General features: G+C 44.4%; 1 protein-coding gene across 4 annotated transcripts in view; it reads left to right on the top strand.

Moving 5' to 3' along the window:
• PLD1 (phospholipase D1) overlaps positions 1 to 26,261 on the top strand; it is a 136,921-nt gene that overhangs the window by 66,476 nt on the left and 44,184 nt on the right. For all 4 annotated transcript variants that reach the window (XM_030576041.1, XM_030576043.1, XM_030576040.1 and 1 more), the window contains 5 exons: positions 5,263 to 5,321; positions 6,901 to 6,993; positions 22,180 to 22,332; positions 22,967 to 23,116; positions 24,465 to 24,548. In XM_030576041.1, coding sequence (XP_030431901.1) covers positions 5,263 to 5,321; positions 6,901 to 6,993; positions 22,180 to 22,332; positions 22,967 to 23,116; positions 24,465 to 24,548 — 539 coding nt within the window. The remainder of the gene's footprint in view (positions 1 to 5,262; positions 5,322 to 6,900; positions 6,994 to 22,179; positions 22,333 to 22,966; positions 23,117 to 24,464; positions 24,549 to 26,261) is intronic.

Raw genomic sequence — 26,261 nt, forward strand, 5'->3', positions numbered from 1 at the left:
ATTTGTGAATTCAAAACCTTGTGAACAAAACCGTGAAATAATTAGTTCTCTTTACTTCATAAAAATGACAAAATCATTGGAAAGCAGGAAATCAAGTATACAGATACTGACTTCTACTAAAAGCTAGTTTGTGTCCTTGGGCCACATGACCATGCATGAGACTAGGAGCCCTTTGACTCATCTCTGTGGCTGTGCTATCCCTGATCATAGTTATAGAATTTAAAGCCAGATAATCTAATCTGACTTTCTGCATATCTTGGTATGGAAGGATTAGATTTATATTGGTGTATGTTGGTACACATCAATTTCAAACAAAAATGCAAACGCATGAAAAAATATTTCCATCAATAATGGTAATATACAGATAGATAAAATAAGAATAGAGCTGCTTGATAACTTATCAGTGTCAAAATCCAGTGATTTAGCCTTTTGAATTAGGCTTGTTAAAATGGATTAGCAAATGAATAGTAAAAGCAAGTACAATTTGTTGATTGAAGGATATTTACTTTGAATATTTGGATGTGTTGATTATTTGTGTTAATAGTCTATTAAACTTTAACTTTTTGAATTTCAACATCTACTGTCACTAAATAATTGTCTGATGCCCTCCATCATTTCACATAACTGTGAACATTTACATCAGTAAAAATCTGAAAAAAAATTCTTAAAATAAGCATTGATATTATCTGTCAAAATTATAAAAATCAGATTCTGCCAAGGCTATGTAAATCACAGGCCACCAACATCCACACTAAACCCAACAGCTGGAATTAGACTGAAATATTACAGCCCACAGGAGACTAGGCTATTACGTAACACAGGCAGAGATAGGAGGGACTGAGGTGCACCAGTGCTTGAGCCCCTGCAATGGCAGGAAATTGATTAAGTGAAACATACCCAAGTAATCCTGGCATTTGACCCATACCCACTTGATGGAGAGGAAGCTGAAAACCCCTAAGGTCACTGCCAATCAGCCCAGGTGGAAAATTCCTTTCTGACCCCACATATGGTGATCAGTTAGAGCCTGAGCATGTGAGCAAGAACCAGCCAGCCAAGTCCCTGAGAAATAGAATGCTCAGTGCTACTCAGAGCGCAGGTCTGCCCTGTCCAGTATCCCTTCTCCAGCTGCAGCCACCTCTGCTGCTTCAGAAGAAGGAGACAAAAGGCAACAACAATCTTAAAATACATGGCAGGGAGAGAAGGTGGGGAAATCCCTCCCTGACCTCTACGGGTGGATGGCTAAAGCCCTGAAGCCTGAGCTTTTAGGACCATAAGACATAAACTGTACATGAGCCCCAAGGCTGCCAAGCTCTGCCCCCACCATCACAAGCAACTCTGATATACAATCCTACTTACCAATTTGGCTCTCTCTTAAAACTAACCAACTTGTTTGCCCCCACAGCTCCTAATGGAAGGCGGTTCCAAAACATCACTGCTCTGTTAAAAACTTTCTAATTTCCAGCCTGAATTTGTTCATGCCCAGTTTATATCCATTTGTTCTTTTGCCAACATTGTTCTTTAGCTTAAATAACTCTTCACCCTCCCTGGCCTTTACACCCGTTCCCCACCCCCATGTATGTTTTAGATAGAGCAATTGTATCTCCGCTCAGCCTTCTTTTTGCTAGACTAACCAAGCCAAGCTCTTCCACTCTCCTCTCATAAGATAGGCCCTTCATTCCCCAGATCATCATAGTAGCTCTTCTCTGCACCTGTTCCAGTTTGAATTCATCTTTCTTGAACATGGGTGATGAGAATTGTACAGAGTATTCCAAATATTCTTACCAGTGTCTAGTACAATGGCATTAATACTACATTATCTCTACTGAAAATTCTTCGCCTAATGCATCCTAGCATTGTATTTGCATTTTTTTTGCAGCTGTATCACATGGGTGGTTCGTGGTCATCCTGTGATTCACTACACACCCAAGTCTCTCTCCTCTGTCTCTTCCAACTGATGATCCCCCAGTCTGAAGCAGAAATCCTTATTATTAGACCCTAAGTGAATGACCTTGCACTTTGTACTATTGAGTTTCATCCCATTTCTGTCACTCTGGTCTTCAAGGTCATCCAGATCTCCCTATATAATATTCTGATCAGGGCCAGCTCTAGCAATTTCGCTGCCCCAAGCACGGCGGCACACCGCGGGGGGGCGCTCTGCCGCTTGCTGGTCCCATGGCTCCGGTGGACCTGCTGCAGGCGTTTCTGGTCCAATGGTCCCGCAGCTCTGGTGGAGTTGTCGCAGGCATGTCTGCGGGAGGTCCACCGGAGCCACGGGACCAGCGGACCGTCCGCAGAAACGCCTGCGGCAGGTCCACCGGAGCTGCCTGCCGCCCTCCCAGCAACCGGCAGAGCGCCCCCCGCGGCGTGCCGCCCCAAGCACACACTTGGCGCGCTGTGGCCTGGATCCGGCCCTGATTCTGATCCTCCTCTGTGTTGACGATGCCTCCCAACTGTGTATCTTCAGCAAATTTCATTACCACTCTCCTAATTTTTGTGCCAAGGTCATTACTAAAAATATTGAATAAGATTGATCCCAAGATCGATCCTGGAGAACCTCCACTAGTAACCTCCTTCCAGTCCAATAATCCACTTTTTGACATAACCCATTGCCTTCTCCCCTTTAGCAAGTTCCTTATCCACCTTACAATTCTTGTACCAATCCCAGTTTTTCCCAGTTTCACTAATAATTTCCCGTGGGTACACCGTCAAATGCTTTACTGACATCCAAGTATATTAGGTCTGCTACACATCCCTTCTTTAAAAAAATAAAATAAAATAAAAAGGTTTTCTGCCATCACAGATATGGTAATTTCCATTTCCATACATTATTTCCATCAGCCCTCCGACCTTCATGCCCATGTTCCATATTATCATCTGTATTAAAAACCAAGGCAAAGTATGCATTTCATTTTTGGCCCATACCTAGGTTATCTTTAATCTCCTTCCCATCCACTTTACATAGTGGCCTTAACTTAATCCTTCCTTATTCCCTTTCTATTTATATAACTAATAAACCTCTTTTTTTTCCTTTTTTTTTAAATTCAGCTTGACTTTTAGCAATCCTCACTTTCTTTCTACATTTTCTAACCTCCAAGTGTAGCTTTCTTTACTGATCAGTCCCTTTTTCCATTCTCTGTAGGCTCTCTGCTTATTCCTAATAGCCTTTTTGAGGTGGTTATTCATCCAGCTGAGTCTGGGGTCTTTCCCTATAAGTGTTTTTTTCCTCCTTGCTTGGGTGCAAATTTCAGATAGTTTTTGTATAGTTGATTTGAAGAAATTCCAAGCCTCTTCCACATTTAAGTCCTTGAACTCTTCATTCCAGTTGACCTCTTTAACTCATTCCCTTAATTCCCAAAGTTTTCCTTTTTGAAATAATAATAATAATAATAATTAATAATAATTAATAATAAAAAAGAACATAGCTGATGACCTGGTTTTGATTATCCTTCCATTTAATTTAAATTGAATCAACTTGTGATCACCTGATCCAAGGTTATTTCCTACAACTAGCACTTCTATGATGTCACTGCTTACCAAAACCAAGTCTAAAATTGCGTATCACTTGTTGGTTCAGTGACTAGATGGCAGCTACAGGCCTGAGAGGACAGCAGAGCTGCCTGGCTGGGAGGGGAGGTTATGCTGTTCCCTAAAAAAAGCTGTAGCAAAATACTCTCCCTTCCTCTGCACCAGGACAGGAATGAAACTGTGTCTCTGAGTTGTAATTTCTTTCTGGGACTCTTCCTGGAATGACACGGTTACACCCTGGCCTACAGGCTCATTCTAGCCCTAAGGGCCCAAATCTGTTCTCCTGTCATGTTGTGTCAGACTTCCTACAGTTTGTGAGTAGTCCTACTGAGATCAGTGCAACTACTTCATAGTTATTATTCCACATGAGAAATGGTGGCAGAATTGGAGCCTAGGATTGTTGTGATCTGCGTCATGTCAAACCATTCACTTCTATTGATTTAATTTGTGGTTTGGAAATCACCATTTTCTGCCTAATGCACAGAGCAAAGCTAAAGTGTGACTCTGAAGCTTGGGTGAGTTTTTCAGGCCAGGGGGACCGTGAAACTCTTATGTAGTGTTGGCCCCATGGGGATTTTCACCATGATAAGGCTGTGCTCCTTTGCCAGTTCTGCATCTCCACTCCCTCTGGATCTAGGACGTGAGCGCAGCTATTGCAAAAGGGGCGTGATGTTATCAGTGGTATTTTTCTGCATACATTCTGACCTTGGATGCATGTGGCTCCCATTTATTTCTCATTGAGGTCAATTGCAGCTGTGTATGTGGATCTGAGATTTGAATTTAGCCCATTCAGCTCTCGATGGCAGCATATTTCATTAGAAAGTTAAGTTCTTCTTTCTGCCTCTTTGCTGCCAGATCAAATGAGAAAACCACCTCCTGCTTCCTCCCCCTGAATGTTTGTGCACTTTGGCTAATTAACCCGATACAGACAAAGGAGAGTGGCTGAAATCTGTGTAGCTCAGTATCATGTGGGTCAGATTCTGCTCTCACTTTCAACCCAGTGGTGAGAGACGCTCTCTATCTGGATCTGAGATGATTATGCGGCAGCATATATGCCAGGAATGGCTTACTCTGCCAAGAAAGCCTGGTTGGTTGGAAGAGGGCTAGTTCTAGATTTTAATGCAGATATGGAGCTCGTTGTTAGTTTGATAATGGCACAAGAGGACTACACTTCTGCTTATCTATATATTCTCCTGTGATCTTTCTGGATAACTTCAAGGTTTTTTGAATTGGGGTCAGTTGATGAACCCAAACATTTTACATGAGATTACAACAGACTTCTAGTTTATGTTAGCAGTTTTTCTCTGTCCATTTAGTCACTGGCCTTTTCATGGAGCCAAGTGGCATGAGGCAGACACACATCTATTGGAAACTGAACTGAGTTTGTAGACTCAGTTCACATAAATCACCAGACGCTTATCAAGCAATGGTAAATTTTGTCATTACTGATGTGAACTGAATTTGAATCAGTGACCTACAGGTGACAGTTCCAATGGGTTTTTACCACATATAATGCCCCATAAATTCTGATTTTGGTTGTTTTGGTCATGTTCATTAAAGGCCTGATCCAAAACACATACATTTCTGTTGACTTCAGTGGGTTTGGGATTGAGCCCTAAAAAAGATGTTCCCACCTTTTCCTGCTGATGAATTATTTTCGCTGTCAGTGTTGTTTTTCCAAGCAAACTGATTTTAGGAGTCCAAAATATAAACAATGGAGAACTTTTTATTTTCCAGATGGAATTCATTGGTGTAAGTCAGCTGTCATTTATCCATGATCTAGGACCAAAGGGCATGTAAGTTGAATTTTATTTCTTTGTGTGAATCACATTTCATCAAGAGCATCATTTTATAAAGAGAGACTGTCCAAATTGGTAGTTTTCCTGCCAAGCTAGCAATTAATTTGGGAACATCTTATCTTCCATTATTATTCACAAGAGGCCATTACGACTGTGGAAATAATAATAAATGTAAAAGGCAGAACACATCTCATTGCCAGACTCACAGGACCAAATTCATCCTGTCATTGACTGGAGTTGCATCAAATAATAATATGGCCCAATGCAAACAACCAGAGCAATGTACAGTCCCTGTCATAACATGCTTACAGCACTGGTTAGTTTATTTCTTGTATGATGATGACATGAAAAGAGTGCACTGAAATCAAGAAAGGTCCATTTTTTTTCTTGAAACTTCCCAACATTTCCAAAGTTTCCTTGAGCCGGAGGTTGACACTTAATTCCTTTCTTTGGAACATTATTAAATAGAAACTGTGTTGTTTCGGTTACCACCAAAAGTGTCTGTTGCTTTTGTAAATGCAGCAGTGAAACTTCTTCAGGTTATTTGGATGGGGCATGGGTGTTTGAAATGCAGTGATTCCAGGCATCCAGTGTTATAAACAGGGAAGGATTTGACAGTGGGCAAGAAGGACAGAACCTTCTCTGTGTTAGGCCCTCTCGCAGATTTAAGAACTCTTCACCCCATTGACATTCTCCGACTAAGGGCTCATCTTCACTGGCAACGAGAAAGCTGTAACGTGGCTTGGTGGCTTGTGTAGTTGCGACACAGTGCTGGGAGAGAACCACCACCACGTGGGGTGTAGCTACCAGGGCTGAGCGCTGGTGCACTCACTGTCTATGCTGGCACGTTACAGTGCTGAAACTTGCAGCGCTCAGGATGGTGTTTTTTTCACATCCCTGAGGGAGAAAGTTGCAGTGCTGTAAAGTGCCAGCGTAGACAAGCCCTTAAGCTTGTTGTGTTTCAGTCTGCGCTGCAGCCCTTAGCTCTGACTCATTCCTGTTGTGCACAGAAGTGGTTCTTGCTTTCCCTGCCAAGTGGGAAGGTAGGTTGCATGTATCTTCTATTCACCTGCTCCTCCATGGCCTTCATTCTGCCCCCTCACCCCTCCCTGGTGCTGCTCATTCCCTATTTACACCATAGATGCCTCTTTGCCCTCAGTTCATTTGTAAGCGGAGACTTTACCCTTAGCCCTTCTTATTGCTGGCGTGGTATTTATTACAATACCACTGCTGTGACTGTGGGTTCAGTTCATTTGCTGGATGTACAATAGAGTTAGGTTCAAGTCACCCACTGCTTGGGAGATGGATGAAATGTCTGAGACGTAAGGAGAATAAGAGAGACGACCTTGCAATAGAAAATGAGAGAGAGGTGAGCCACTTCTGCTCCATTCTGCCCATGCCACCCCAATGAGATTAAAGGGGTCAGACAGGTGTCATGGCGCTGTGTTTGACCTCGCCTATGTACCTCCAGGTCAGATTCCTCCAATCCATATAGCTTCATCTAGGCATAAATTAATAAGCTGTGTATGCATGTATCAAATTTGCCATTTATATGTCATCTTTACATTTGTTTCAGAGAAGGTATGATCATGAAACGATCAGGAGGCCACAGAATACCCGGTCTGAACTGCTGTGGGCAAGGAAGGGTCTGCTATCGATGGTCCAAAAGGTACTGTAGAAGGGGGAGTTGTCTCTTTGGTGACTTTTTACGTATTATAAAGACAAGTTGCGTGACCTCATGTCTTTTATTGCAGAGGTTCTCAACCTTTTCCTTTTTGAGGCCCCCACAACATGCTATAAAAACTCCATGGCCCACCTGTACCACAATTATTGATTTTCTGCATATAAGGGGATAGCAAGCAGGGCAGTTGCCTGGGGCCCCATGCCACAAGGGCTCCCGCGAAGCAACAATGCTCAGGCTTTGGCTTCAGCTCTGGATGGTGGAGCTCAGGGCCCTGGGCTTCAGCCCCCTGTGCAGGGCCATCCTTAAGCATATGCAGCATACATAGCTGCATAGGGCACCTGAAAATTTGGGGCACCCCTCGGGCTTAGTGTCCACCCCCCCTCCTGTTCCTATCTCTGTTCTGATCCTTCCTGCAGGCTCCCACCACTAGCTGCTGCTGCTGCTGTTGAGTCTTCCTCTGGAGAGGATCTAGTAACTTAAAAGTGAAAAAACCTTCCAGACCTATTAGCACGACATTGAACCTGCTAAAGAGCCATTCAAATAGTAATGAAGCCATTTAGCAGGCATTTGCCAACCTCCAGGTATATACTGTCACTGAATGTACTGACAAAAACAGTTGTGCATGGCTGTAATATTTACTCAGAACATGTTAGTTTACAGGACCTTAATTTAAAATTTGCTTTAAAAACATTTCATGAGTGTGTTGCTGAAGATGATAAAATCACATCTCTAAAAAAATCCTTTGCGTAGATTTTTAGATGCACAATCTGGGTATTCATCTTTAGCCTTAAATGCTTGGCTCCTCAGACATATCGTTTTTAAAATAAATCCTTCAAAGGACCAGTCTTATCTAAAATACACATTTTAATTACTATAGTACAAAAAACTTGCTTCCAAAGCCTTCCTATCCTTTCTGTCCATCCCTTTCTCCCTTCATCCCCCTGTTGAAGAGAGCCCTTAAAGGGACAACACCCCTTTCCTGCAGGATAACTGAACAAATGAGTTTTCCTTACTTTACTTCTGACTATTTGATGAACTAGTTCTAAGAGAACTCTCCAGCAAAATCAGTACTTTAGTAACATATAAAATCCTTTGTTATGCCCAAAATATTTGGAAACCTATTTTTTAAAGTTGGTGAAATTTCATAAACATATCTATTGTTATGGCGATCACACAAAGTAAATTAGTGTTCTCTTTTTCTAAAAGCAATTAACATTGTTATGAACACACTAAACCTCTGTGACTGATTAATTTAAATCAATTTCTTTGTTTCAGTGAGTTAAATATGTAGTAATCTTAGAATGATTGCTTTATGAAGGCTTACGAGTACATTTAAAATATAAAATCAGCTTAGAAATACCGATTAAGAAAATGTAAAACAGAGAAGAGCTGCATCATGTATTCCATAATATTCAATGTGGACAGCTGACTTGCCCTTACTACAAAGTTTTTGCAAATAAATCTCTGACAAACTTCAGAGTATATCTGTCATAAACAGATAGCTAAGGGTTAATGTCTCTTTCACCTGAAACCCCTGACCAGAAAACCAATCAGGAAACCGGATTTTTTCAACTTTGGGTGGAGGGAAGTTTGTGTAAGAGGTCTTTTTGTCTGTCTGCCTGTTTCCTCTGAGCTGTGGAGAAGTAGTTCTATTTTCTAGTCTTCTGTTTCTAAGTGTAAGGACAAAGAGATCAGATAGTAAGTTCTATGGTTTCTTTTCTTTGGTATTTGCATGAATATAAGTGCTGAAGTGCTTTGATTTGTGTTCTTTTTGAATAAGGCTGTTTATTCAATATTCTTTTAAGCAATTGACCCTGTGTTGTATCATCTTAATACAGAGAGAACATTTGTATTTTTTCTTTCTTTTTTATATAAAGTTTTCTTTTAAGGCCTGTTGGAGTTTTTCTTTACTACAGGGAAATTAAGTCTGTACTCACCAGGGAATTGGTGGGAGGAAGAAATCAAGGGGAGAGCTGTGTGTTGGATTGCTAGCCTGATTTGGCATTTCCTCGGGGTGAAGAGGAAAGTGCTTTTGTTCCAGGATTGGAAACGGAGAGGGGGAATCACTCTGCGTAGTTTCACAGAGCTTGTGTCTGGGTATCTCTCCAGGAGCATCTGGAGGGGGGAAGGGAAACAGGATTATTTCCCTTTGTTGTGAGACTCAAGGGATTTGGGTCTTGGGGTCCCCAGGGAAGGTTTTTCAGTGGGACCAGAGTGCCCCAAAACACTCTAATTTTTTGGGTGGTGGCAGCAGTATCAGGTCCAAGCTGGTAACTAAGCTTGGAGGTTTTCATGCTAACCCCCAAATTTTGGACGCTAAGGTCCAGAATCTGGGACTAAGGTTAAAACATGGTGGCAGCGGCGGGATATAGACAGAATCCAGAAGCCAGTAGGAATATTATATTTTTCTTTTCTCTGCTAAGGGCTTTTTAGCAGAGAGAAACAGTTTGGTTTTAAAAGGGAACCAGAGAGAATTTTTTTTTTCTGCTCTCTCTAGCAGTTTGTGGTTTGCATGTTAAGCGAGAAGACTGTTGAGGGTCTTTTGTCATGCAATAGCCCTCCCATTAGCAGGCAAGTACCAGCACTTATATGCATGCAAATAAAGTGGTTTTTCTGGTTTCCCTTCATTGAACATTAGCTAGAGAGAAAAAGGGAAAAAAGCACTGTTGCTAGGCAGACTTCAGGAGGCAACAGAGAACCTGCAGTTCAAAGGATAAACACCGGAGGGCACCCCAACACAAGAAAACAGGAACCATGACTTCTAAGGCAAAAATGGAGGCCGAAGACCAATTCAGAGAGGCTGAACACAGGCGACAACTGGAAATAAAACAAGCAGAGATGGAAATAAGAGAGAGAGAAAGAGAGGCGGCCCACCGCCGAGAAATGGAAAAACAACAAAAAGAGAATGAAAAGAAGGAAAAACAGAGAAAACATGAACTGGAGTTGGCAAAAGCTGGGCTGCATGTGCCAGCCAACCCTAACAACCCGGCGCCAATTATTGCTCCACAGCACAGGAAATTTCCCACCTACAAGGCAGGTGATGACACCGAGGCCTTCTTGGAAAATTTTGAAAGAGCCTGTCTTGGGTACAGCATCCCCGAAGACCAGTACATGGTAGAATTAAGGCCACACCTCAGTGGACCTTTAGCAGAGGTGGCAGCTGAAATGCCCAAGCCGCAAATGAATGACTATAAACTTTTTCAAACCAAGGCCAGATACAGGATGGGGATAACCCCAGATCATGCCCGTCGGCGCTTCAGAACCCAAAAATGGAAACCAGAGGTGTCATTTCCCAAACACGCCTACTACATTGCAAAAAACTATGAGGCATGGTTAACAGGAAACAACATTCAAACCTTGGAAGAAGTGAACCTTCTCATACAAATGGAGCAGTTCTTGGATGGTGTTCCTGAAGACATCACACGGTACATACAAGATAGAAATCCCAAAACTATCGCTGAGGCGGGGGAGATTGGAGCCAAATGGATGGAACTGGCAGAAAGCAAAAAAGCTACTGTCAAGGGGAACGATTACCCCAGGGGGCACACAGACCATAAACCCTACAACCGAGGACAGCCAAAGACCCTCCATACCACCCAAGTAAAGCCACAGATACCCTACTCTTCAACCTCACCAGTCTCCAGTAACTCACCTCGGCCCAGTGACCCATCAGATGGAAGATGCTTTAAGTGTAATGAACCGGGACATATCAAGGCCAACTGTCCCAAGAACACCATGCGAGTGCAATTCATTACACCACCATCACACCAAAGATCCCCAGGCCCGGATGCCTCTCAAATACCCTTGGAGCGAAGGGAAAATTTGAGAGTGGGCGGAAAGAAGGTTACTGCGTGGAGAGACACGGGGGCACAAGTGTCAGCTATCCACCAATCCTTCGTTGACCCCAAATTCATCAACCCAAAGGCCAAAGTTACAATTTACCCCTTCATGTCACAAGCTGTAGACTTGCCTACAGCTCAACTGCCTGTCCAGTACAAAGGCTGGTCAGGAATGTGGACTTTTGCAGTCTATGACAATTATCCTATCCCCATGCTACTGGGGGAAGACTTGGCCAACCAGGTGAGGCGGGCCAAGAGAGTGGGAATGGTTACCCGTAGCCAAACCAGGCAAGCTTCCAGACCCATTCCTGTTCCTGAGCCGTCCACAGAAGCCCCGTCTGTGTTACCAGAGACCCAGACAGAGGCAGTGGACCCGGATTCCATGCCTACCACTGAAACAGCCACAGCATCTCCAGTCCCAGGCCCGGAACTGGAACAGCAACCAGCACCAGCAAGTGCAACCACATCTTCAAACTCAACGCCAGAGGGCGCCAGCGAGCCAAAACTGGCAGAAGCACACGACAGCCATACCCAAAAGGCTCAGCCAGAGCCTGAAATACCCTCAGGTGCACCAGCGGAGAGCGGTTCACCAGCAACGGAAACAACCCCATCACCTACATCGCTTCCAGAGGGACCAAGCCCAAGTCCACAGTCTGAGGAAGAACTGGTGACCCCAGCCTCAAGGGAACAGTTCCAGGCTGAGCAGGAAGCAGATGACAGCCTTCAGAAAGCGTGGGCGGCGGCACGGAGCACCCCACCGCCTCTCAGCTCTTCTAATCGATCCCGGTTTGTTATAGACCAAGGACTTTTATACAAGGAAATTCTTTCTGGTGGACACCGGGAAGAATGGCAGCCGCAAAAACAGTTGGTGGTTCCAACTAAGTACCGGGAGAAGCTCTTAAGCTTAGCCCATGATCATCCCAGTGGCCATGCTGGGGTGAACAGAACCAAGGATCGGTTGGGGAAGTCCTTCCACTGGGAGGGGATGGGCAAGGACGTTGCCAAGTATGTCCGGTCTTGTGAGGTATGCCAAAGAGTGGGAAAGCCTCAAGACCAGGTCAAGGCCCCTCTCCAGCCACTCCCCATAATTGAGGTCCCATTTCAGCGAGTAGCTGTGGATATTCTGGGCCCTTTCCCAAAAAAGACGCCCAGAGGAAAGCAGTACGTACTGACTTTAGTGGACTTTGCTACCCGATGGCCAGAAGCAGTAGCTCTAAGCAACACCAGGGCTAACACTGTGTGCCTGGCCCTAACAGACATCTTTGCCAGGGTAGGTTGGCCCTCTGACATCCTTACAGATTCAGGGTCTAATTTCCTGGCAGGGACCATGGAAAAACTGTGGGAAACTCATGGGGTGAATCACTTGGTTGCCACCCCGTACCACCATCAAACCAATGGCCTGGTGGAAAGGTTCAATGGAACTTTGGGGGCCATGATAAGAAAATTCATCAACGAATTCTCCAATAATTGGGACCTAGTGTTGCAGCAGTTGCTGTTTGCCTACAGGGCTGTACCACATCCCAGTTTAGGGTTTTCACCATTTGAACTTGTGTATGGTCACGAGGTTAAGGGGCCATTACAGTTGGTGAAGCAGCAATGGGAGGGGTTTACGCCTTCTCCAGGAACTAACATTCTGGACTTTGTAAGCAACCTACAAAGCACCCTCCGACACTCTTTAGCCCTTGCTAGAGAGAACCTAAAGGATGCTCAAGAAGAGCAAAAGGCCTGGTATGACAGACATGCCAGAGAACGTTCCTTCAAGGTAGGAGACCAGGTTATGGTCTTGAAGGCGCAACAGGCCCATAAGATGGAAGCATCATGGGAAGGGCCATTCACGGTCCAAGAGCGCCTGGGAGCTGTAAACTACCTCATAGCATTTCCCAATTCCTCACTAAAGCCTAAAGTGTACCATGTTAATTCTCTCAAGCCTTTCTATTCCAGAGACTTACAGGTTTGTCAGTTTACAGTCCAGGGAGATGATGCTGAGTGGCCTGACGGTGTCTACTACGACGGAAAAAAAGACGGTGGCGTGGAAGAGGTGAACCTCTCAACCACCCTGGAACGTCTGCAGCGGCAACAAATCAAGGAGCTGTGCACTAGCTTCGCCCCATTGTTCTCAGCCACCCCAGGACGGACTGAACGGGCATACCACTCCATTGATACAGGTAATGCTCACCCAATCAGAACCCCACCCTACCGGGTGTCTCCTCATGCCCAAGCTGCTATAGAACGGGAGATCCAGAACATGCTACAGATGGGTATAATCCGCCCATCTACCAGTGCCTGGGCATCTCCAGTGGTTCTGGTACCCAAACCAGATGGGGAAATACGCTTTTGCGTGGACTACCGTAAGCTAAATGCTGTAACTCGTCCGGACAACTATCCAATGCCACGTACTGATGAGCTATTGGAAAAGTTGGGACGTGCCCAGTTCATCTCTACCATAGACTTAACCAAGGGGTACTGGCAAGTACCGCTAGATGAACCTGCCAAGGAGAGGTCAGCATTCGTCACCCATACGGGGGTGTATGAATTCAATGTCCTTCCTTTCGGCCTTCGAAATGCACCCGCCACCTTCCAGAGGCTGGTAGACGGTCTACTAGCTGGACTGGGAGAATTTGCAGTTGCCTACCTCGATAATGTGGCCATTTTTTCAGACTCCTGGCCCGAACACCTACTCCACCTGGAAAAGGTCTTTGAGCGCATCAGGCAGGCAGGACTAACTGTTAAGGCCAAAAAGTGTCAAATAGGCCAAAACAGAGTGACTTACCTGGGGCACCAGGTGGGTCGAGGAACCATAAACCCCCTACAGGCCAAGGTGGATGCTATCCAAAAGTGGCCTGTCCCAAGGTCAAAGAAACAGGTCCAATCCTTCTTAGGCTTGGCCGGATACTACAGGCGATTTGTACCACACTACAGCCAAATCGCTGCCCCATTGACCGACCTAACCAAAAAGACCCAGCCAAATGCCGTTAAGTGGACTAATGAGTGTCAAAAAGCCTTTACCCAGCTTAAGGCAACGCTCATGTCTGACCCTGTACTCAGGGCCCCGGATTTTGACAAACCATTCCTAGTAACCACAGATACATCTGAGCGTGGTATAGGAGCAGTGCTCATGCAGGAAGCAACAGATCACAACTTCCATCCTGTCGTGTTTCTCAGCAAGAAACTGTCTGAGAGGGAAAGTCACTGGTCAGTCAGTGAAAAGAAATGCTATGCCATTGTGTACGCCCTGGAGAAGCTACGCCCATATGTTTGGGGACGGCGGTTCCAACTACAAACTGACCATGCTGCACTAAAGTGGCTTCATACTGCCAAGGGGAACAACAAGAAACTTCTTCGTTGGAGTTTAGCTCTCCAAGATTTTGATTTTGAAATTCAACACATCACAGGAGCTTCTAACAAAGTTGCTGATGCACTCTCCCGTGAGAGTTTCCCAGAATCCAGTAGTTAAAAAGTGTTCTTAAAATGTAAAAGTCTGTTAGTTATATACTTAGTAGTATATGTAAAGGTGCATGTGTTGTATTAATCTGTTTATTTTCAAGTTCTAGAAGGAAATTGCCGCCAGTGAGCTTCCCCACTGTCTGCAATTTGGGGGGCGTGTCATAAACAGATAGCTAAGGGTTAATGTCTCTTTCACCTGAAACCCCTGACCAGAAAACCAATCAGGAAACCGGATTTTTTCAACTTTGGGTGGAGGGAAGTTTGTGTAAGAGGTCTTTTTGTCTGTCTGCCTGTTTCCTCTGAGCTGTGGAGAAGTAGTTCTATTTTCTAGTCTTCTGTTTCTAAGTGTAAGGACAAAGAGATCAGATAGTAAGTTCTATGGTTTCTTTTCTTTGGTATTTGCATGAATATAAGTGCTGAAGTGCTTTGATTTGTGTTCTTTTTGAATAAGGCTGTTTATTCAATATTCTTTTAAGCAATTGACCCTGTGTTGTATCATCTTAATACAGAGAGAACATTTGTATTTTTTCTTTCTTTTTTATATAAAGTTTTCTTTTAAGGCCTGTTGGAGTTTTTCTTTACTACAGGGAAATTAAGTCTGTACTCACCAGGGAATTGGTGGGAGGAAGAAATCAAGGGGAGAGCTGTGTGTTGGATTGCTAGCCTGATTTGGCATTTCCTCGGGGTGAAGAGGAAAGTGCTTTTGTTCCAGGATTGGAAACGGAGAGGGGGAATCACTCTGCGTAGTTTCACAGAGCTTGTGTCTGGGTATCTCTCCAGGAGCATCTGGAGGGGGGAAGGGAAACAGGATTATTTCCCTTTGTTGTGAGACTCAAGGGATTTGGGTCTTGGGGTCCCCAGGGAAGGTTTTTCAGTGGGACCAGAGTGCCCCAAAACACTCTAATTTTTTGGGTGGTGGCAGCAGTACCAGGTCCAAGCTGGTAACTAAGCTTGGAGGTTTTCATGCTAACCCCCAAATTTTGGACGCTAAGGTCCAGAATCTGGGACTAAGGTTAAAACAATATCAAAAAAACATTTTTTATTCCCAAATTTAGTGCTTTTAATTAGGTACCTTCTGCATGTCCAGTCTTCATCTTCTGGCATGCAGTGGAAAACATGCTCCGTTTTCTTTAGAAAGAAATTGCAGAAGAGTGGTTTTTTTCAAATATCATTTGCTTCATTTGGGTTCAAGGATTTGGCTGGAAGGGGGTGATCAGGGAGGGGCAGGGAAGAGAGGAGGGAGACAGTAGGGAGAGGGCAGGACCTGGGCAGAGTGGGGGTGGGGCCTGGGGCAGAGCAGGGGTGGAGTATAGGCAGGGCCCCAGGTGGGCTGGAGAGCTAGCCATCCCAAGCGGCAGCTTCATCCACTGCCCATGAGAGCAGGTAAGAGCGGGTTGGCTCCCACACACCCAGCACACGCTGCAGTCTGCTTAGGCAGGGGCAGTATTCATAGAGCCAAATGCACCAGCAGTGCGCATTCTGCGTAAGGGAGAGGGTATGGGGGTCTCTGCGAGGAGCTGTGACTCTCTGCTGCCGTGAGGCAGGCTGGGCGGCTTGGTATCCTTTGATGCCGTGTCCCCCCTGCCCTCCCCAGGCTGCCATTGGGCAGAGGGGCACCAGTTTAATAATACTGTGTAGGGCCCTATAAATCCTAAGGACGGCCCTGCCCATGGTTGGGGGGGGGGGGTTGGCTTTCTATCCTGGGCTCCAGTGAATCTAATGTTAGCCTGCTTGTCACCCCTCCCCCATCCCCGGGAAACCTGCTCACGGCTCCCCAGGGGGACCCGGACTCTTGGTTGAGAACCAGTAGTATTCTATTGGACCAATTTCTGTTGATGAAAGAGACAAGCTTTCATGCTCCACGGAGCTTTTCTTCAGGTCTGGGAAAGGTAATGAGTGTGTCACAGCTAAATAGAAAGTAGAACAGATTGTTAGGCATAAGGAGTTAACAGGTTGCAAGAAATCATTCAGAATGAAGTGGACCATTAACACTTCTGCAGTCACAGGACAAAGGAGAGTTACAAAGAGTGTTTCAGATTGTTGCAATGAGACATAGAACCCATGTCTCTATTGAGTCCATGCTTTTTGGTGTCTAGCAGAGTTACGAATGGAAGCTTTAACTTATTAGTTGTTCTAGACCATGTACTGAATGTAAATAATCTCACTCACATTTCCTATACATAAGATTGTAAAACTGTCATTCTTTCTATAACTCGAGATTTCGACAAAACTACAGAAACTCCTGTATATTGTGACAAAGTTCCTCCTCTACCTTGGTGGGTCCTGCGCTTATTGGCAGATTTGCTCGCCTCAGAGATCTTCCCCTCTGGTGGAAGACAAAGGGCCAGATTGTGCCCATCTGCTTTGTGGCTACATAAAGCAGAGTGGGAGGAGGAGGCACAAGAAGTCACCTCACACTTGCCCCACTTCACACAGTAACCTGGCCTAATTGTAGTCCCTGTGCTCGCTCAGGTGCTGGAGCTGACTGCTCCTCCCTGCCTATACCCACAAACCACTCCAAAGGAGGCAGAGAGGGGTGCCCCCCCCCCCGCCCAGTCCAGTAGGGCGCAGAGAAAGATGCCTAGTATACCAGCCTAACAGATAAGTTGGGGCAGTCTCTATTGCCTGCCATGCACTGGAGAGATCCCTCCTATGGGGTGGTTGACTGGAGGCCTGTTTTGCACTTTCCCCGGCTCAGGGCTGTGCTTATCAGGCAGAACTCTGCCCAACATAAGTAATGGCTCTGGTCGCTGGCTGCCAACAGCACAGGCAACAAGTGTATTAATTGTTTACGGGCAGTTGCAGCGGGGGAGGTCTAGGTTGGATATTAGGAAACAGTATTTCACTGGGAGGTTGGTGAAGCACTGGAATGAGTTACCTAGGGAGGTGGTGGAATCTCCATTCTTAGAAGTTTTTAAGGCCTGGTTTAACAAAGCCCTGCCTGGGATGATTTAGTTGGTGTTGGTTCTACTTTGACAGGGGGTTAGACTAGATGACCTGAGGTCCCTTCCAACCTTAATCTTCTATGATTCTGTGAGCACGTTTTTCAGTCATTAGTCCTCCCCTCTCACATGTGTTAAAAGCTCCCTTCCCCCTGGCGTAATGGTAGTCCCTGTACTCCTTCAAGTGCTGTGGCTGACCGCTCCTGGCTGACCTCCCTGCTCCAGAAGTACAAACTACTGCAAAAGAGCACAGAGACCTCCAGCACATCAAATATAGGAGGAGAAGCAAGTTTTACAGCTGAGCAGTGGAACGAGGAGTGGGGAAGAGTTTGTTTTATGCACTGGTACCCCAGATATATTATGAGTAGCTGAAAAGACCCACAGTTCACTAAACAAAATGGCCTGAAACTGAGTTTAAAATACTCTTCCATCAGCCTAATCTATTCTTAAAAAAAAAAAAAAAGATTCTTAACATACATGAACTTTCCATACAAATATTAACAAATCTTACAGATTTCCCTCTTGTTATCCTTATCTGAGTATTTACTTTATTCAAATTCCAAAAGCGATGCCCACACATTAGAAAATCTACTCGACCTGATATAACGCTGCCTGTCATTTTTCTTGTTGAAAGAATTTCTCAGACTTTATATCATCGTCCTACTAATGTTGAGGCATCTACCCTTTTCCAAAATTGAGTTACGGCACAGATGGTTGCTAGAAGTAACTGTAATATCAGTGAGTCTTTCCCTGATTCAATAACTTCCTTTGGACTGAAACCTAATAGAGTCACTGCAAGTTTAGTGAGTAGGCTAACATTAGCTATCTTGAAAATTCTGTTTACTATTTTCCCACAAAATAGTATTTTATTTTAAGGCATTCCCACTGTAAATAGAGGACGGTCCCTCTTCCTCCACATCCTCTTCAACAGTTATGACTCCCTTTTTTTATATTTCCTTAGTTTAAATAAAGTGAAGTGACATTGACAAAATATTTTGTAATAATTTTCCTGAAAGGTTACACAGATAGATGAGGTTTTGGTCTTCTTCCAAATATGTTGCTCATTCCTCCAAAGTGCTGTCTGGTTTTTAGTATTCTTTGCTATTTTTCCATAAATGCAGTCTTGATTCATCAGGGACAATGCATATACCATGCAGAGATCAGCCTCTTTGAAGCCATGCATCATATTTACTTCTGTAATGAGTCTATTTTCTACTCTGTGGTACAGAAATAGTTTAAGTACACTCTGTGGGGTGGGAATTATCTCTATTAATTATATGCATATGTACTGCCTAGCATGAGGAAGCCCTGTTCAAGGCCTCTAGTAACCATAGAGACTACCATAACATATGTATATAGAAAAACTAACAATAATATTACAAATAGAGCATATCTGTAGATCTGGACCATCCTGATGAAATTTGATTTTTATATAGTTTTCCGTTATTTATCAAAACACCCAAGCCTAGGGTGTATTTTGTTAGAATAATTAATGAATTAATTAATTTGTGGTTAAGCTCTGAAACATGTCTGAGAAAATGGCATTGTATGGTTCTGTTTTTTAATAATTTCCAGATCAAATCTGCACATTTATGTTGTTTGTTTTATTTCCCTAACTGCCAGCCTTACATATTCAACCAGGATCTGAAAATCAAGCTGATTTATTTCCTCCTTGCTCATCATCACCTGTAATAAAGGTTCTGTGCAGTAGTTGTGTAGGGCCACCTATACAACTCCATTGTCCTCAATGGGCTTGCACTTATTGGAATTTAGTACGCAGTTCTTTGATGATGTGATGCACAGGAAGGTATAGAATCCAGTTCACCTCCTCTTGTCTACGTAGGCTCTGCAATGAACTCTTATTTCTGTCATTAGACTACACTGATATACACATGTGGAGCAGACTTGCTAAGTAAGAAGGTTCTGGTTTTATAATCACCTTTCAGAGTCATTGCTGTTTGGATTCGTAAAAACTAAACTCAAAATGTGAATTACTCAATTTGGGTTTTCTTTTTTTGGCAAACATTTCGTGGCCAATCCATGGTCCCCATTCCTAAATCAGTCTCTTCAGTGCTTCTTCTTAAGTACTAAATTGTCCTGAGTCAGATTTTCCATGCTTGATTCTCCTTGCCGCTGGTGGATGCACTAATTTGTTTAGTTCCAAGTAGTTAAAAGTGCTGCATCAAAGTTTTGTGATTCCCAGCTCTTTCCTCTGTCACTGACAAACACCAGACTGTCCTTAATCACATCACAAAGCCCCTATTCAGTTCACTATGAAAGCATGATGCAAAGATCTTTTTCTGAATGTAGTGCGACCCTGTTACAATTAAATCATTGTTTTTACCGAACGGCTTCACTACAAGTGGCAGTTCTCTATAACCCTAGTTACTCTTTTTGCATATTATGGTGCATTGTATGCACCATACAGGTATGCAAAAGCATTGTAAGTTGGGTCTGTTGTAATGTCATGTGGCTGAGGAATCCTGGGAGTTCAGATGTAATTTTCAACTTGGTTGTGAGGCCAGTGCCTCATTACAAGCAGATTGAGCACACTCTGGCTTGTAAGAAAGACAGTGCTCCTTCTTGCAAAGGCTGCTTTACAAGTCGTCAGAGCTGCCTGTGTTTCTGTTCTGTTTTCATTATCAAAATGTATGCGAGATCCATGGAGTCTGTGAGCGAGGGAGCAGGGGGCCCCTGATTTTATGGGGCGCCCCAAGTTTGATGTGAGAGTGGGGAGTCTGTTGTTATCTGCAACGTTGATTACTATGGCTAGTCTTAGTCTGGGGAAGGAGGATGTGAAAAGAGAACCACAGAACTCCCAATAACAACCTCTTTAGAGCCCCGATATTCCTAAAGCTGGCCCTGACTATGCCCTGTTACTAATGTGATGAGCCAGGGCCGGCTCTAGGATTTTTGCCACCCCAGCAAAAAAAAAAATGTTGGCCGCCCGCCCCCTTTTTTTCGTGCCACTGCCCCCGGCCCCACCCCACTCCACCCCTTCCAAATCCCTTCCCCAAATCCCCAGCCCCACCTCCTCCCCCGGGCGTGCCGCATTCCCCCCCTCATTGCTTCCTGGGGGCCCCACGACCTCCCGCCCTAGCTCACCTCCACTCCGTCTGCTCCTCCGGGTGTGCTGCCGCTCCGCTTCTCCACCCTCCCTCTCAGGCGAGGGAGGGTGGAGAAGCGGAGCAGCGGCGCATTCAGGGGAGCAGGCGGAGCGGAGGTGAACTAGGATGGTGGGGCGCAGGAAGTAACGGAGGGTAGAGGAAGCGCTCCCTCTCCAGCTCACCTCTGCACCACCACCATCTCCCCTAAGCACCCTGCTGCTCGGCTTCTCCTCCCTCCCAGACTTGCTGTGAGAAACAGCTCACACGCAGCAAGCCTGGGAGGGAGTGAGGAGAAGTGGAGTGGTGGTGGCGCGCTCAGGGGAGCAGGCGGAGGCAGAGCAGAGGCGAGCTGGGTCAGTGGGTGCACTTTTTCCCCATGCCCCAGAGTCAGCACCTATGATGGCCGGCACCAGAATGCCACCCCTAGAAATGTGCTGCCCCAAGCACCTGCTTGTTTTGCTGGTGCCTGGAGCTGGACCTGTGATGAGCATAGTGCTCAGAAAACTAACCTGGGAGCACTGCACAATTTGAACATGGAGCAATGGGCCCAGCAACATAACACTTCAGGATACCATGAAAGATACAGTCATTAATATGTCTTTGCAGTTGGTTTAAAAATACATTTTTCTTTCCTTGTACATTCATTTGTATGAGCAAATATCTGGACTAAGGCCATGTGAGTGATTCACTTGTGTGTGAAGGAGGGAGGACGTTAGGCACATCATTCATATATATGTATACAGAGAGGGCAAAAATATTGGACACTGACAGGGAAATATTTTTTCCAGAGTGCTCAAGGGCTGTGGTGCTCACACACAACCTGCTAGTCATTTCTCATCTTGTTTTTTTTTACTGTGATGCCTGTTACTTGGCAATGAAACCTTTCCAAAATGTCCTCTTTGTACACTTTCCATTAGCTTTAATAGGATTCAGTGCCTTTATAAATAACACATGAGAAACTCAAAGGAGAGTGCGCTGCTCCCACAGTGCCTGCAGGTATTGCAGGCTACCAAAATAATATTTCTGGCTGAAGAGAATCTTTGCTCCACCTCATCCATTACACAGCCACTTGGCTGGAAACCCCTGATGGCCAACAGGTATACTCCTATGAATGTTCCCAGACACAAAACCTAAATTTCCAAGGACTTATAAAGGATGTGGTCATACAGAACCTGGTTCCCACTGTAATGTTAAATTTGAATTTGGTTCTGCACATCACTATTCAGGTGCATAAAATGGACTTGTATCTATCACAGATACTTATATAGTCCCTAGTTCTGTAGTGTCTAAGTACCTCACAATTTTTAATGTATTTATCCCAGTGTTGTTATCCCTATTTTACAGATAGGAAAGCTGAGGCACAGACCAGCTAAGTGACTTGACCAAGGTCACACGGGGACTCTGTGGCAAAGCAGAAAATGGAACTCAGGTTGCCCAAGTCCCCATGTAGCACCCTAACCACTGCACCATCCTTCCTCTTACTTAACTGCTGATTTGAGCATCCAGATGTTGGATTTTGTATACCATCCATTGCTGTAATCACCTCTCCAGAGGTTGATTCTCCTTTCCCTTTCATCAGCTTTACACTGGTGTAACTCTACCAATTTCAGTGGAGTCACTCCTGTTTTACTCCACTCTGAGAGCACAATCAGACACTAGCTTTGTAAACCATATTACAAAGAAACTGCCCCTAATAGGTCACAAACTGTTCCTTGCCTGCTTCGGATCCTGATGATGAATGGCTTGGAGTTCTCTCATGGGGACTACTGTTCACTTTATATTAGTGGATGGCTCTCGTTTTTGAAGTAAATTTGAGATTACATTTATCTCCCCTGTTAGGTGGTTAGTGGTGAAAGACTCTTTCCTAATGTATATGAAGACGGATAGCGGAGCCATTTCCTTTGTCCTGCTGGTAGATAAAGAATTCAGCATCAAGATTGGCAAGAAAGAGACTGAAACAGAATATGGGTTACGGATTGACAATCTCTCCAGGTGAGAAATGTATATTTTATTTAGACCACTTTCCCCCTCCCCATCCCCGTTTTCACTTAAAAATTGGCTTCCTCTAATTAAAAGGGGGGCATTCCCTTATATGCAGGATGTGTTAGCAACTTGCACCTTCTACAGTGAGTCAACATGGTTCAATGAGCATCTCCTTTCAGGGTTCCAACCCCATCTAGCAGGGAGAAATGCCTGAAGAATCCAGCCACCCTATTATTGTGAGAGAAGAATCCAGATCAATGGGACAGTTCCTCAGAGGGTGTAAATGGTCATTTAAAATTTTTTAGCATCCATGATGTCATATGCTGCTCCCAGTTACACTGATGCTATCCCATTTAAATCAATGGGGAAGCACCAGTGTAAGCAACTTTTGGTCCATAGTGTGCAAAATGTGCAGGTAATATCTATCTATTGTTTTTATAGGTTGTCAGTAACTGGTCTCTAGGTGCTGAAATATTATTTAAAAAAAAAAAAAAACACCTCAGCTCAGTAGCTAGCTGTTGGTCACTTTTGATTAAAAAAATGTGATTGATATTCAGTTCCCATATCGACATGTTCGATAAAACGAGGCTAAATAAAAGTGTGCTGCTTACTCATTGTTTTCCGTTCTTTGGTTATTTTCCAGGTCATTGATTTTGAAGTGCAACAGCTACAGACATGCCCGATGGTGGGGACAGGGAATAGAAGAGTTCATTCAGAAAAATGGCAAAAACTTTCTAACACATCACAGATTCGGGTCATATGCAGCTATACAGGAGAATACTTTGGCAAAGTGGTAAGATCGTCCTGCAGTAGTAAGAATATGATTTCAGTTGGAGTTAAAGCAATGGTAAAGCTGTCATTCTCTTCAGTGGGAGCAAGGTCATCGCCCTACTGATTTATCATTCACATTTAAAGAACATGGATGTTTGAATTCGCTGATTAGACACTATAAATCACTATGAGAGTATCAAAGATGCATCTTCCTTGTCTGATCTGCAGAAAAATGTTAGGATTAGTAGCATAACCATTTCACCCTGTTATAACTTTGCCTTGCAGTGATCAGAGCTGTTAGATTTTTTTTTTTTGTTGAGCTTGGCCACATTAGTGGTTTATTAATTTCAGAATAAAAGTGATATCTTGATGCACGTGTAACTCATAGTAAAGCTAATAAACAGTATGCTTATGAATGGAGAACAGCACACTTACTTTAGAAGCTGCTAGTTTCACTTCTTAGCTTGACAGTTGGTTTTGGGTAACATTTTCAAAAGCACCTAAGTGACTTAAGTGCTTTTGAAAATTTCATCTTGCACCACTTTCATCTCCCTTCTCAACAGCCTCTCCATAAAGCAGCTGCTCCAATTCTGGCATGGTCACATCTTCCCCAATCTCAAATGAGAGAAGTAAACACAACATCCAGTAGAAAGTGTTTGCAGGGTCCAACCCTAATGCTGTATTCTCATGTTGCCCCTCCTGAAAGCTGGGCCCCATTGTGACAGTGGTATCATGTATCTGAGGCCTTGCAGGTGGGCTTCCCAGTGGGCTGAAATCAGTAACATGGAGTTGGTTATATTCTAAATGTAACTTGGTTTATTGATGCACATGCACCAGTTCTGAATTGGGGTGGTCAAACAGCATGCAGAGCAACCCGTCCTTGCACGTCTCAGTCCAATTCCGCTCACTGGTTCCCAGATAACTCTGTCTCAAAGACTCCAACCATAGCCCAAGGCAGAGAGCAGCCTCTCCTGCTACTCACACAGCTCCATCTACCCCCTCAAGCTGCCTCTACATCTAAACCTTGCATAATCCCAAACTACCACCGCTACGTATCTTTCCAAGAGTCAAAACTTGCTCACGCAATAAGAAAAAAAGAATGTGGAAGACTACATGTAACAGGGCCACCTGATCATGCCTGTTGCCATAACAATATTTGATTGTACTGGTTTAATTAAGATATTAACAATAATGTGAAATTCTCCTTGCATGTTTTCTTAGTGTATGAAGTTGAATGTGTTTGCTTTTGAGAAAGGAATTTAAGCGATATTTTCATTTGCTCATTTAAAGTTCTGACATTTTTCCCCCGACTACGAATTCTCCATGTAATTAAAAGAAAAATCCCAGTATTGTGTTTGGCTTTTTTTCAGGTATGTAAATGCAAAAGGGTATTTTGAAGATGTAGCAAATGCCATGGAGGCAGCGAAAGAAGAAATTTTCATCACAGATTGGTGGTTCGTATTCCTGCGTTTGGATTTTGTCCAGCAGTCTCTGTGAGAATGTTCATTACAATGCTGCGCTATTCAAAGGCCTTACATTATGGAAACTAGCAGTGATGCCAGATGGTTTGGCAGCACATCCAAACCTCTCACAGTGAGGGTTTTCATTCAAAGGCCTTTTCAGGAGACTTGGCAGCAATAGCGCATGCTTAAAATCATCAGTTCGGGTGTCTCCTTCTGAGGGATAATCTTGAAGGGCTGCATGGTTCAGTGGGCACCACCTGCATTGAGAGTGGTATGGGGCTGCATGGCCTCACTGGGAACTCCCTGGGAATGTCTCAGGGAAGCAGAAGATCTCTCAACACAAGGGGGAATGTACAAATTTGTACACCGCTTAGGCAATACAGGACATGCCCCTGCCACCACCTTGCATGGCAGGTCAGGAAGAGGAGAAATCAGCATCTTCAAAGACCTATTCCGTAGTCTTTCGTAGTGGCCCATTCAGGCTGATTGCTGACTGTCTGGTGGGCATTCCCCAAATACACACACAGTTGTAATTGTTACATAATGAGTATTCCTAACCTCAGATACAGAACTGACACATGCATACAAATTGGATAATCACTTTCAGCAAATCATAACCTTTCCAGTGATACCTCACATGATCCATCTTGCATAAAACATATCTTAGTTATGCCATATTCATATTACAACCATATTTCTATTAAGACTGTGGGATGCAGTGTCACAGCTGGATGTTGCTGTGGCTCTCTAGTTCCCTGGGTGCAGTCCGTGTATGTGTCAGGCACTGTGGCTAATGCAGGCCATTGCTAGCTACGGAGGGCAAAATCCTAAAGTTTGCTAATGAAAGTGGTGTGAATGATGATGCAGCTTAGAAAATAGAGACGTTGCAGAGCACACCCTAGAAGAGGTGTTTAACTTCTGTTGGGTATGGCTGTGACTCAGGTAGCAAGAGGCAGGGTGGGCAGTCCGCTCACCTGTAGCAGTGTACCTCAGTAATGGCATCCCCACACATGTTAAAGAAGAGGCAGCAAGGAAGCAGTCAGGAAGGGCTCCACTGAAATCTTCTGTTGGGATTTGGTGGTGATAGTGCTGCTGCAGGGTTGGCCATGTTGCCCCCCACCTCCACCCCCCGGTGCGTGCTGTGCATATGCAATTCCAGTACTGGCCATTTATACTTTTCTTGCCAGCTTCTGCTGTGCCATCCTGCTGATGTCATCTGTCATGAGCTTCTGCACACACCACCAATGCCTCCTCTTACACCATGTTCCCTAGCTGCAGATGCTTGGCTGCTCAATATTGCGCACTGCTCTCAGCTGCTTCCTTGTCGGGGCTGGCTTTATCTTGTACTTGCAGCTGGTACACCTTCTACCTGAGAAAGGATGGTCTTGTGAGCAACACCCAGGACTAAAAGTTAGACTGTCTGGATAGCTTTCCTGTCTGACCTTGGACAAGTCACTTAACATTTCTGTGCCTCTGTTTCTTCACCTATAAAGTGGGCCTATAATTATTTCCCTACCTCTTAGGGGTGTTTTGAGGCTTGAGCCAGGCATATTTGTAAAGCACTTTTTGGTTCTCAACGGTTCTATAGGAAGTATTATATTAACCCTCACTGACATGAATCTGAATCCTAAAATGCTTATAAATAAACTATATGCTGCTTGAAGCTTCAGCACACACTGTGTCAGACAATCGGAAAATTACATT

Source organism: Gopherus evgoodei, chromosome 9, assembly GCF_007399415.2.
Source record: "Gopherus evgoodei ecotype Sinaloan lineage chromosome 9, rGopEvg1_v1.p, whole genome shotgun sequence".
NCBI classification, from domain to species: Eukaryota; Metazoa; Chordata; order Testudines; family Testudinidae; genus Gopherus; species Gopherus evgoodei.